The 12408-nt window shown below is 40.7% G+C and overlaps 1 protein-coding gene across 1 annotated transcript in view; it reads right to left on the bottom strand.

Moving 5' to 3' along the window:
- Positions 1-12408, bottom strand: part of SAMD3 (sterile alpha motif domain containing 3) — a 73233-nt gene that overhangs the window by 53955 nt on the left and 6870 nt on the right. Inside the window, exons 5-6 of the mRNA XM_019520293.1 lie at positions 2761-2946; positions 2324-2408 (exon numbers count right to left, since the gene is read on the bottom strand). Coding sequence (XP_019375838.1) covers positions 2324-2408; positions 2761-2946 — 271 coding nt within the window. The remainder of the gene's footprint in view (positions 1-2323; positions 2409-2760; positions 2947-12408) is intronic.

The raw sequence follows: 12408 nt of genomic DNA, 5'->3' as shown, positions 1-12408 counted from the left end.
GTCTGGAACCAGCTTCCAAGTGAGGTGGTGCAGGCTCCCACCCTGGGGGTTTTTAAGAAGAGGTTGGATGACCACCTTACTGGGGTCGTTTGACCCCAGTGCTCTTCCTGCCATGGCAGGGGGTTGGACTAGATGATCTGCTCAGGTCCCTTCCGACCCTAGAAACTATGAAACTATGAATTAGCGCTCTCCAGCAGCCTCTGTGTCATGTGTATTCAGTGTCCCCACATTTCAAATGTTCAAAACATTTGTGAAGAAAATGAAAGGGATAGGGCACAGGGAGAAATTCCATTTTAAGGCCAACTATTCCAAATTTTGGAGACTGCTTTACGTTGTCTTTACAGCAAACTGCTTTTTTGACAGAAAAATCTGTTAACACTTTCCTGCTTACTGAAGCACAGGATGCTGAATACATGTGACACTGCAGACAGTTTAATTAGTGCCCTTCCTCCCCTTCCATACACACATGTATAGATACCCAATGTTACTGTTTCATTTACACTTGGATCATGTTTTTGTGCCTTTGCCAACTCCACCTTTATCTATCCCCATACAGCCTGACAAACTGTCTAACCAAACTTGGCTCTATACTTTTCAGCAGCCCATGTTCTATTTTCTTAATCTGTAATTTAGTCAGGGCATGCAATTTTGTAAACTTTTTTTTTTTTACTTTTACTTTTTTGAGGGCACAGTCCTCCAGGAATTAAATTCCTGTTTTACCTCTGAGTTGCTTTTCCTGTAATATTTAGGAAAGACTCTGGGTATGGACAAATGTATGCTTGTAACAGCTTCTAAAGTGGGGAAGGAGATGTTGCTCAGGAGTATGCAGCAGCTACTATATCTGCATGGGACTTACAGTAATACATATTGGATAAATCACCCTAGCTTTGACTCTGGATAACTAGCCAAACTCTGACTGTATCTTCTTTCGACTGGTACAGCAAACCAGCTGTTGGTATCCAGGGTGAAATCTCCCTCCCCACTTGAAGCTGTTCCAGTTGTATTTTTGTCTATACCCTTTCTCTGTGCCTCCTCAGAGGCTGGAGGTGATTACTAATTGTCTCAAACATCAGGACTCTGGAACACAAACACGTTCTCCAAATCCAAGACTTGTGGATAAACAAGTGTTTCTGATTTGACAATCGTATTATCTGAATAGGGTTATTTGGGTGGGGGGTGTTAAACAGGTGAATGTTTAACATATCCGACAAGATGCTTGAATCAGTGTTAGCATAAGTAGCAACAATTAGCAAAAAGAATTATCGACTTTTGCACACCCAGGACATTTTTAGAAGTGACAGTAGAAGCATCCTTTTCCTAGCCTGTTGAGCTCATTTACTAGGGGATTAAAACATTCCTTTCTTTTCAGGATTTATAAATCCAGTCTTGCCAGTTCTCAAGATTTTCGTGTAAATCTTAAGATAAACACCTTTTAACCTTAAAGCCCCAGCTGCTGAAAGACGTATTTCAGTTTAAAAAAAACAAAACAACATATCTATCCTTTTGGTTAGGAGGAAAAGCAAGAATGTGTGATATTTGCATTTACAACTATCACATGGCAAAAAAGTGATGTGAAGTCTCTCTCTCATATATATTTCTAGACCATGGGAATAAAAATATTAGCCTAAAACTAAGAATGTTTCCTCCTCCTACTCTGCTTCCTGATGAAGCCATAGACAAAACCACAGTGGTGCTATTCAGAGCTATGCTTTTATTTTGTCCAAGTATCTCTGTCCCTGCCACATTTAAAGATAGCAGCAGCTACTATGACTACTGATTTAGATAAAGAACAGCAGCACATAAGGTATCATAATATATTTCAAGAGCAGGAGTAAAAAAAACAAACAAACTCATTCAATAATGGCTATGTGTTTCCCATTCTGACACAATTTTCTACTGGCTTGACTAAGTAGTATCATGACCAGTATTTTTTTTTAAATCAATGCACATTTAATACTTACTTAATTGAGGCCCTCAGGAGAAAAAGCAAATTACAGAGGAAGTAAAATCCCTCCCAAGCAACAAGTATGTAATTTTTCAGTAGTATTATGTGGATGCCTGTATAATCTGACAGTGAACTGATAAGCAGCCTGTAATTTGATTAATCCTATGCAACTGCTGGTGTCTAAATTAAACACGATTTGGCATACATCTCTAAGAGCAGCAGCTTCTATTCTATGCAAAAAGAAAGAAACAAACAAAAACACCTGGTGTGCGTCCCTTGAACTAAATCAACTCCTGAACATTTTGATAAAAAAAATGTTTTCCAGTATGAGCGTTCTTAAGATAACAATCTGAAAACTGTACTGTTTGCAATACTTACAAAACCATTCCCATCCTCATCAAGAAATGGATATGCCTGAAGCAATGCATTGACAACAATGTTATACTGCTGACTGTTTGGATATCTGTTTGAACAAGATGAAGAGCATATATGAATTGTTTGCATTTTTGGCACTTTGTCTTCAATCTGAAATGCATAATGTAGATATGGTCAACTGATGCAGTATTGCTGACATATTTCATATTAAATTGCATTAAAGGAAAAATTATCCTAAAAGTATCGCAGGGGGAGAACCTTTAGAATTTAAGCCAAAGTCCACTGAAGCCAAAAGTCTTTTCATTCACTTCAAAGAGCTTGGAATCAGCACTTCATCATTTAAATCTCACATAGAAAAAGGCTTAGAATCATCTGAGAAAGTTCATTTCACAGTCTGTTGACAACTCCAAAAAGAGCAAATCCAAAACAGCTGTACTTACAGTGATCCTTCCAGGTATTTTGTCATGTCTGCCTGTAAAAATTCAATAATCCTTATTCTCATGCTGTGGTCAGGGCACTTTCTTTCTGCTAATATACATTTGACATCATAAGGGAACTCAGGCAAAATGTATGAATTTGTCCACTGCAGTGTCTTATGTCTTGCAAAAACAGGCTTCATTTTTTTTCTAGAGAAAGAAAGAGAGAGAGAGAGAGAGAAAGAGAGAGAGAGAGAGAAATGAAATTAGCCAAATTTATCAGATTCTAAAATGGTTACATTTTTCCTATGTTAGAAATAGTGGGGGGAAGAGAGGGGAGGAAGCACACCACAAACCACATGCTTTTAAACAAAAGAAATCTATGACTTCTAACCACATGCTTTTAAACAAAAGAAATGGTTAGAAGTCGTTAGTCTTTTGGACTTAATCAGGTGACTTACTTTTCCTGTCTCAGTCCCTATAGTAGAAAAATAAAGCTGCATTTACAGCATGCAATAACGTCTTTGAAGATGTTAGAACACTTGCATGTTAAATCAAGTGCTAGGAAAAGACTGCCAAACATGTGATCAGTAACCAAATGTGCACAAAGTACGTTTTATGCCAGAACCTATGTGGATACTTGTTTTTAACAATCAATGTTTCACTACAATCAGGAAGTGTGAATGATATTATGTTTATGAAAAATATCAAGATGCAAAAACAAACAAATGTCTCAGAACTGCAAGAGGCAGTCTAAGTTTTAAAGATGCTAGAAGCCCTGCAAGTTCAATGGCTCTCATGAATCACTGTATGAATTTCAACTGGCATCTTGTGAGAGTGTATTGAGAGTTATGGAAATTTCCTTTTAAAATAAGATTAGCACAAGCCGTGACTGAAATTTCCTTTTAAAATAAGATTAGCGCAAACCGTGACTGAATTAACAATGACAATTATTAAGGCAATTATTTAAGAAAGGTGAAAGAGAGACTAAACCAGTGGTTCTCAACCTTCTTAGACTCAAGATGCCCCACAGAAGATGTCAGCTCTTAGTTTGCACTCCATTTTTGACTACAGAAAAATAACAGAGGAATTCTTTTGTTGCAAAGAAAGATCACAGGTCAAGATGTTGTGACACTAAGGATTCCTATTTGAAATCTCTGGGTTTATCTTGTGAATCATGTTTACACACCTAACGGTATTAACATTGTGTGGCACCACGTAGCATCCTTGGAAGAATCACTGGACTAGTCTGAGGTCTAACACAAAATATACATCTTTTCATGTCTCAAGTTCTCTCCGCAGGAGCCACTAAGCCACAGGTCTGCTGGCATTTCTATATCAACCAGAAGCATGGGAGAAACAAACAAACAAACAAGAGTCACACCTAACCAATGTAGCTATGCTAGTAAACCCCCCACTGTAGAAGCTAACAGCTTTTGTTAGCTAAGCATTTGTTCAGAGGGATGGTGAAGTGGTGAAGCTATTATGGCAGGAAAAAACCCCTTTCTATGTACTTCTCTAGGTTACAAAGCTCTGCAGGGCCTGCTGACTGGCTGCTGAGGATAGCAAGCTTCCCATTTAAGTCCACCTTTGGCATCAGCCTAAAAACCAGCCAACAATTCTGCCTGAAGGTGTGTTGTGGTAAGCCTCCCTGGATGTTGCGGTTTTCTGAATTCCAGTTTGCTCAGCTCTGCTAATACGCTCAGGCTTTGTGAACTCTGTTCAGCTTTGGCAACCTGTGACATAGACTGTGCCTCTGTAATTCCCCTGCCTGTAGCCTTCTCCTGTCCTACCCACTAAGCCAAACTGTCTATGCTCTGATCCTTAGCCTGTATCTCTTTTGGATCCAACCCTGTCACCTACAAAAGCCTCTGTGCTCTCTGAACCAGTTTTTCTAAGGCCTTGTGTAGATGAAATGAGAGGCATGTGTGCACGACACTTTAAAGTGGGTTAAATGTTTTTGCATCGCTTTAATGGTGTTGGTGTTTGCATGCTTCGGCAGTGTATTGCACAGTAATTCCAGTCGCTGTAGTAAACTTGGCAGTGTAATGCGCCTTAAATGACTATGAGGAGTTTTAGTTTTCTGCCCTACAGCTGTGGAGCGAGCCACCAGGCTCCATGTAGCTCAGGGGCTCTGCAGGAAGCTCATAGTCCACCCAAGATCTTTTCCTCCCCCCACCCCTGCAAGAGCCTGCCTCTGTGCCTAACCTGTGCAGGGGTCTGGTGTTTCCCTCCGTGGCTGTGGCGCCACCCGGGACCACTTGAGTTGGGTGCCTACAGGCAGGTGCTGCCTGTGGGGGCTGCCATTGCCATGGACTGGACTATCACCAGTCCCCAGCCCAGGGATCGCTCCACCTGCTGGCAGCTTGCCCTACCCTCACCGCCACAGGAGAGGCAGGTAAGTTCAGGTGTGTGCATGACACTGGGGTTTAAAGAGCCCTAAACTGAAGCGATGTTTTTAAAAACCTACCGCTTCAATTCAGGTTCTCCGTTTCATCTAGACATGCCCCAGGGTGATACCCTAGCTTCACCTCCAGACTAACACAGCTAATTACCTCTCCTTCCAGATCAGTTTTGCAACTGTTACTTGGTTAATGGCATCAAAGGCAAAAAATACAAGAGTGTAGGTGTGAACAAACATACCTTTTAGCCACTTCAAAAAGGAAAGGGGGAGCTCCTGTTAGGATACAGCTATTTACATGGGCCTGAGTCTATAGGGAGTGATACGAGTTAGTGAAACTGCCCTCAGTTTGACCCTGGATGAAGCAGGGTTAAAGTTGGAGCAGTTTTACTACACTTGTAGTGCTATCGATTCATGCTGATTTAGCAATTGCATCATAGCAGCTTGTATCAGTATTCACTGATAAAAGTACAATTATTACACCTGCCTGTACCCCATGAATACCAAGCGTGACAGAGGAGTAAGAATTGTATACCTAGGCTTAACCATTTTACAGAAAAAGGTATGCAATTTTTTTAATCAACCTTTTTATCTATAATTATACATGTTAATTGGAATAGAGACATCCCACATAGATGATATGGACACCTCCAAAGTTTGCCCTCCTTTTCCACCTGGTATTTATTCAAGGAGCTGTGCAGCCCATGATTTTTGATCCTTTTGCTTTTTGGTACCACCCACACTGATTCAGCTTCCTCAGTGTTTCTAATAATGGAAGTCCTAGAGTAGATGGGAAGCCAATTATCACCAGTGATTTTTAACCAGCATTAATTAATTCAGTTCAAGCTAGGTCTATTTGACATTAAGTTCAAACCATGTAGCTAGCTTGCAAACTATCACACAATAGGATGGGCAATGTTGCTACCACTGTTAGAGCCAAACCAACCTTAACAAGAAAGGTGAGAAGTTTTGGAAGTTGTCACCAGGCCCCATTAGAATTATAAACTATTTCTTTCCACTGCCTCAGCTCATTGGAACAAAGCTGGTTAGCTTGAAGTCAAACTCCTAAGTGAAAGTTGTGAGTCAATTAAGAAAACTTCCCTGGAAACCAGCATGTCTGCTTCCATGGAAACTGTTACTTCCCATCCCCTTCAAAGCTTCCCAGCACATAACAAGCACACCAAGCTCCACAGCACTGTTGAAGTCTCTCTCAACCTTGCCCCAGCCTCCACTAGAGTACATAATTAGTTTTCAATCTCTAAACAAGGTATGAAAAAAAATCTTTTAATTTCCATGAACTGTAAGGAAAGAAATATGTTAGGTTTAGGTGACCTCAAAGATGAGTGGGTAATTATAATAAATAAATCAAATAATTTTAAAATTGAATAGTTGGGTCAGCGAGAGAGAGATGCAACTCCACACTAATATCCTTCCTACATCCAGAAGCAACCATATAGAACGGTTCACTTAATTAAAACAGAGCAACATTACACCTATAGTTAAACTAATGAAATGTGTGAGACTAACTGGTTCAGAGGCATAAACTACTTTGTCAGATTTAACAGGCTGCTCTTACACATTATGTGGAGAGCTCGTAGAGACACCCACAACACTAGAAAAGTTATACCTGGTTTACAGTAGTTGTGAAGCTGCAGTAGTGCTAGTAAGTATATAAACACCAATGTCCTAGCTGTGACAGACCAAAGTGAATTTCTTCAACCACATTCATCAAAATTATCTTCATCTTGGCCTATATTCTTGCTCTTAAGCATCTTTTCGGAAGAGCAAACTCTCTGTTCACCCTTTATTCCAAACTTTTTGTTTTACACCTTTAGCCGCCTGATCCCTAACCACTACCTTCACTGCTTTCACCACTTTTACTCCAGTATTTGTTGTAATGCCGTGTGTGTACCTTGGAACAATTCTATGTGCATCAATTTTGTGTATCTTGGATTTAAAATATTTGGAGAGTCATCTTTCCTTGATTTCTTTCAGTGCTAGAGTTAGAAAAGCAACGTGTCCTGCAATATATACAGAATGCTAATCCCTAAATGGAATCAGTCAAGTCATTTGACAATTAAATTAGTATTCCCATGATTTCTGATTCCCCCCAACCCCCACCACGGTGGCTGCAACAGTGGCAACGTTGTCTCATATTTTCAGCCTTCAGTACAACATTTGTCCCCAGGCCTTCTAAACAAGGGTTAATAATTTTGGAAAATGTCTATAACTTTCCACTTGCAGTGACTAATTCTCAGCAAGAATGCAATAAGGGAACTTTATAAATAATTATAATAATTGCCTTAGTTATAAACTTTGGAGTCCAAAACAGCTTGTGCTGTAGCAGATTTCTTGGATGTAGATTCCATCACAACTTTGTGCATATTGTAGCCATTTGCTAGTCTTATTTTGTAATTTTTGTCTCCCTGTACAGAAGATACATTATGACACGACTGAACGGCACAATGTCCAACTTGACAAAAAAAGATTGTTTGTTTTAAATATTTTCATATTTGAAGAACTTTCTTAGGGATTTTATTGGATCTTCCCCATGATTAATTCTCAACTGCTGTAGTAAATTATAGCAGAAACTTATTTTTAAAAAGAAACCAAAGGAAACCATATAGCCCAATTGCGTATTCCAGAATCTAAATCAAGTAGAGTTGTGTTTTTTGCAAAGTAGCAGAAAAAAGTCTGAGAAGCAGTTCAGAAATAGATGACCATGAGCTATTACCAACCTGGGCAAGTTCATTTAACTTCAAGGATGGTGCCCTTCCTCCACCCTTCTGCACCAGAACAACTGAGGATTACCCCAGTGGATCAAGATGGGCGATGGTTCCCATCCCAACCTTGTCCATTCCAGGGACCAAATTAAGCCAGATGGAGTATCTTCCTGCCTTGCAATATGTAGCTCATCCTTCTATTTTCATTCTCTTTTCACTTCAGTAGGCATGAGTGACATGTGCCCCCAGCAGTTGGGGGGGCACGGTGGCGCTGGTGGATGCGGGAGTGCGGTGGCAGTGGTAAGAGGGGGATCTCCCGCAGATGCCACTGGCAGTGGGGGGAGGGAGGCAAGCACCAGCCAGGGGTTGGCAACCACCCACAGATGCTGCCGGCAGTATCAGTGGCAGGGGTGGTGAGTGGCACCTGTAGGCACTGCTGACAGTGTCATTGGCACCTTTTTGTAGGGGGTGCATGTGCACCCATGTGAACCTCCTAGACGTCACCGCTGTCAGTAGGGGAAACCCTCCTAGTACCACTCACTCACCCATGTCTTCTTTTACAAGGGGAATAAGATTGCAGTCACTTTCTTAAAATACCCAGCTACACCTTTACTTTAACTATAACCTGTTTTTACAGCAGTTCTGGTTCAGATAGGACAAAATTACAGTTCAGGTTGTGTTCCATTTCAATTTAAAAAATACCAGCGGGAACCAGTTCCCTGATTCAAGTTTGACTCACTGTAATAAACACAAGAACATCCATTCTGGCACCTCTTGCACACCAAACGTGTAAGGAGTCAACTGAAAAAACCTATAATATCCAGAAGAGAAGGTGCTACCAATGATCACTCCAATGGCAGGGAATTTGTGAGGTACAATATATTCAGAAGATAAAAAGAAGTCTATTCAGAACAGCCTTATTGCAAACAAAGATTTGACAAACAAGCCAGTGCAGCTTTTCTTTTAGAATCATTACACTGGCATTTTATGCAAGATATAAAATTTCAGGTTAAAATAATAAGTAAAAAAAATCATTCAGGACCTAGTTAGATTTACCACTGTCTTTTGGTTTTCCAGCACAATTATAAATATATTTTCTGTGCAATATCTTAACACTGTCTAGGTTCAGATGATTGATGATTAAAAAGTATGTGTCAGCAAATGATGGGCAGATTAACTGAGAATGTTTTAGATATTTATTGATATTGGATGAACACTTAGCACATAGAAGGTGAGACTGTAACCTAAAAATTCCCTCCCATATTTACACTAATGAGGTTAGCACATTAGAAAGGATTTGAAAGGAAAAATTGTTGTCTTGCTTGTGCACAGAAATCTTCCCTGCATGAATTATATCACTCCAAGGAATTCAGAATGGAAGTCCATTATGCAACACCTCTTGAAAAGCTATGAAACACATTTTGAGAAAGACGGAGAATAAATCTTTGTCAGGAGCTCATTCTTCAAAGAAAACAATCTGAGTTTCTTGAAAGACACAGTCAGAAGGGGGTATGGAATATATATCATTTGATAAAAATGAACCTTGAGGAAGTGCATATAGAATATACGCCAATAAATATGTTTATTTTGTACAGCAGTCTCAAGTCTCCAGAAGCAAAAACAGCTGCTCTCTTTATAACAAGGCCAATTTAGACTGCCTGGAGTTGTGCAGGAGCTAGTGCTTAGAGACAGAAAAGCAGATATGAAAAATATTCATCAGCAGTTTTGTATGTTATGTGGGTGATTTCAGAGAAGAGCTTTACTACAGCTTTAACCTTTACTTTGAGTGCTCAACAAGAACACTGTGCCCATTGATTTATTTGTTCTTGACCTATTACTGAAAAGAATTCTACCATCACAGCCTGCAAATTCCTTCCTGACTATGAGTTCACAGTGCAGTTTGGTGCTTCTTTTCAATACTGGAAGAGAGGGTAATGTATATGAGGCATGCTGCTCTTAACCCTTATTTTTATGTTTAAATGATCAAGTTGATGGTGGTCTCTCTTGACCTCTCTGTAATACTGAGAAATACACTTTGAAGGAGGCTTTTAGGACTTCTCTACATAGGGAAAAAATACAGTGTGAATTCATAGTGCTGTAGTTTCTATAACTCTTCATATGGACATTCCTAGGGCACGGGCACATGAACAAATTACTGAGACACAAAGAATGATGGAGCTTTATCATGTGTCAACAGAGACACTTTGCAGGCTTGTACTGCAAGGTAAATGAAAGATAGCATACCCCTCCATGAAAGAAAGCTGTCATGGGTTAAGGGTATGGGAACTTGAAAAAGTTACCTTAAGATAAAGAAAGCAAGGATTTATCACAAGTCAGCTATTCTGTGGCATTGACAGCTAAGCTGCCACAGTATTGGCTTTTGTTCATCACAGGGTAAGAGCATGTACACAAGCAGCTAACATAGAATAGCTGGTGCATAGATTGGTTCATTTACATTGCTATGCTGTTTACACTGTTTCAAGTCTGTACCATAAAAGTAAAAAATGCATCACTAGATGATAAAAAGTTACAAGAAAACCAAGGTCAAAAACACTGGGAAAAATATCAAATTAACATTATGCAGAATTACCAAAAAAGTAGCCATTATTGATCTCAAGGGTTTTTAAAAAATGTTTAATAATGTACTGTGTGTCCATTTATCCTACTTTGGTGGATAAATCCAAATATACCAGGTATCAGTTCCCCCTGGGAGTGAAAAAGGAACCTTCAGGATATGTATTCCATACTTCCATCCTCTCCACCAGCCCAGCCCAGGATTTTACTACCATGAGCAGAAAGAGACTTAGTTAGCTGTGTTAGTCTGCAGTCAACTATAAGACAGGGTAGATTTTCACTTTATAGACTAACCAAATATATTAATTGCATATATATATTAGCACAAGCTTTCATGAGCAGACGCTCACTTCATCAGATGCTGCTTTCTGTACATATTTCACAGTATCTGATGAAGTGAGCATCTGCTCATGAAAGCTTGTGCTATATATATCTATATCTAGTATCTATAACCAAAGATATAGATTTACTTTGATTAATCTATAAGGTGAAAATCTACCCTGCCTTCTATTTTACCAAAGATCCACCCATACTAGTTTATCAGCTTTTCTGTTCTGCTAATAGAAGCTTTTAGAATAAAAGGGTTGGCAGGCTTTTCCTGACATAGGATGGAAGCTGCAACTTATCTGTGGCTGTGGGCTGGAATTCTCTGCCCCCCACAGTGGCCAGCTGCCTGCACTCACCCTTGCTGCAGATTCTTCACCCCTCTGCAGCAATGGCAGCACAGACATAGCAGAGCAGTGGGCTCCAAAGTAGACAGGAGCAGCAGCATGGTGCAGCTCCATGCTATCATTTCCTGTGCAAGATCGAGGCTTTGGGAATTAGATATGGCTTTTGTGTCATAGGTTGCTGACTCCTGTTCTACAGCATACACCTTGTTCAGCCCCTTAGCAACTTGTATACAACCAGCATAGACACCTCAGACCTGTGCACATTAAATGTCAGGACTATCACCTAAAATTCAACAGTTATCATTTCAGGAAAAAATGTAATCTCACTGTGTAGCCCAACCTTACATATTTTAATATCACAGGGCACATCTATGTGTGCTATTAAGGTGATTGAATAAACTCCATTGCAGTTTATGTCAGAGTTTATTGCTCCTGGCTGCTCTATTTACATGTGCACCCAGGACTGCATCATGTTGGGCCAGGGCAGAGCAGCTGTGGCTGGCAGGGGTTTCTAGGGGTCAGCCTGCCAGCCCAGGGCTGCTCAAGCCCAGCTCAATGCACTGCAGAGGGTCTGGCTGGGCCAGCAGGCAGCACCTGCACTAAAGTACCCTCATGCCCCAGGCAGCACCATCAGTGTCTACAAGTTGTGAAGCAGACACACACACAGGAAGGTGGAAAGGTGACTTGTGCATGGGGTACCTCCTTCAACTCTCCTGCCATGCCTTGATCTTGAGATGTTATTAGTACCTTCGTGAGTGCACTCATGCTATGGAGGCTCCTGGGGTTCTTCCTCCCCTACACACCATCCACATGCCAACTAAGCTCAAGATGGTGTCAGCAGTCCTGCTCTCAGACTACCCTGGTCTGATGTCGATGGCACACACCTGTGCCCTGGCGATGCCTGGTCCTCAATCAGTTTTGGCCCCCAGGTCTTCACTATTCTCGTCACATAAACCATGGGGTTTGAATCCAGCTTCACAAAAAATTAATTAACTCCTGGATTTACTTAGAACAATAAAGTCCATATGCAATCCTGGGTGAGCTGCAACCAATTAACTCAGGGGTCACCCCACATTAACATCACACTGATTAATCCATGGGCTTCCTTTAATTAATCCTCATTAAAAAAAACCCATCCTCATAAAAAAACTAGGCAACTGTGGCAGTGATGCCTACACAGTCAGATGGATTGCAGATTAGCTGAAGGGTCGTACTCAGAGGGTGGTGGTGGATGGGTCATATTTGACCTGGGGGGAAGTGGGCAGTGGAGTCCCCCAGGGCTCGGTTCTTGGGCCTGCGCTGT

Source organism: Gavialis gangeticus, unplaced genomic scaffold (assembly GCF_001723915.1).
Source record: "Gavialis gangeticus isolate Ggan-Ray unplaced genomic scaffold, GavGan_comp1, whole genome shotgun sequence".
In the NCBI taxonomy this organism is placed as follows: domain Eukaryota; kingdom Metazoa; phylum Chordata; order Crocodylia; family Gavialidae; genus Gavialis; species Gavialis gangeticus.
Note: the sequence above shows the minus strand (reverse complement) of the source record. Positions and strands in the feature narration are given on the sequence as shown.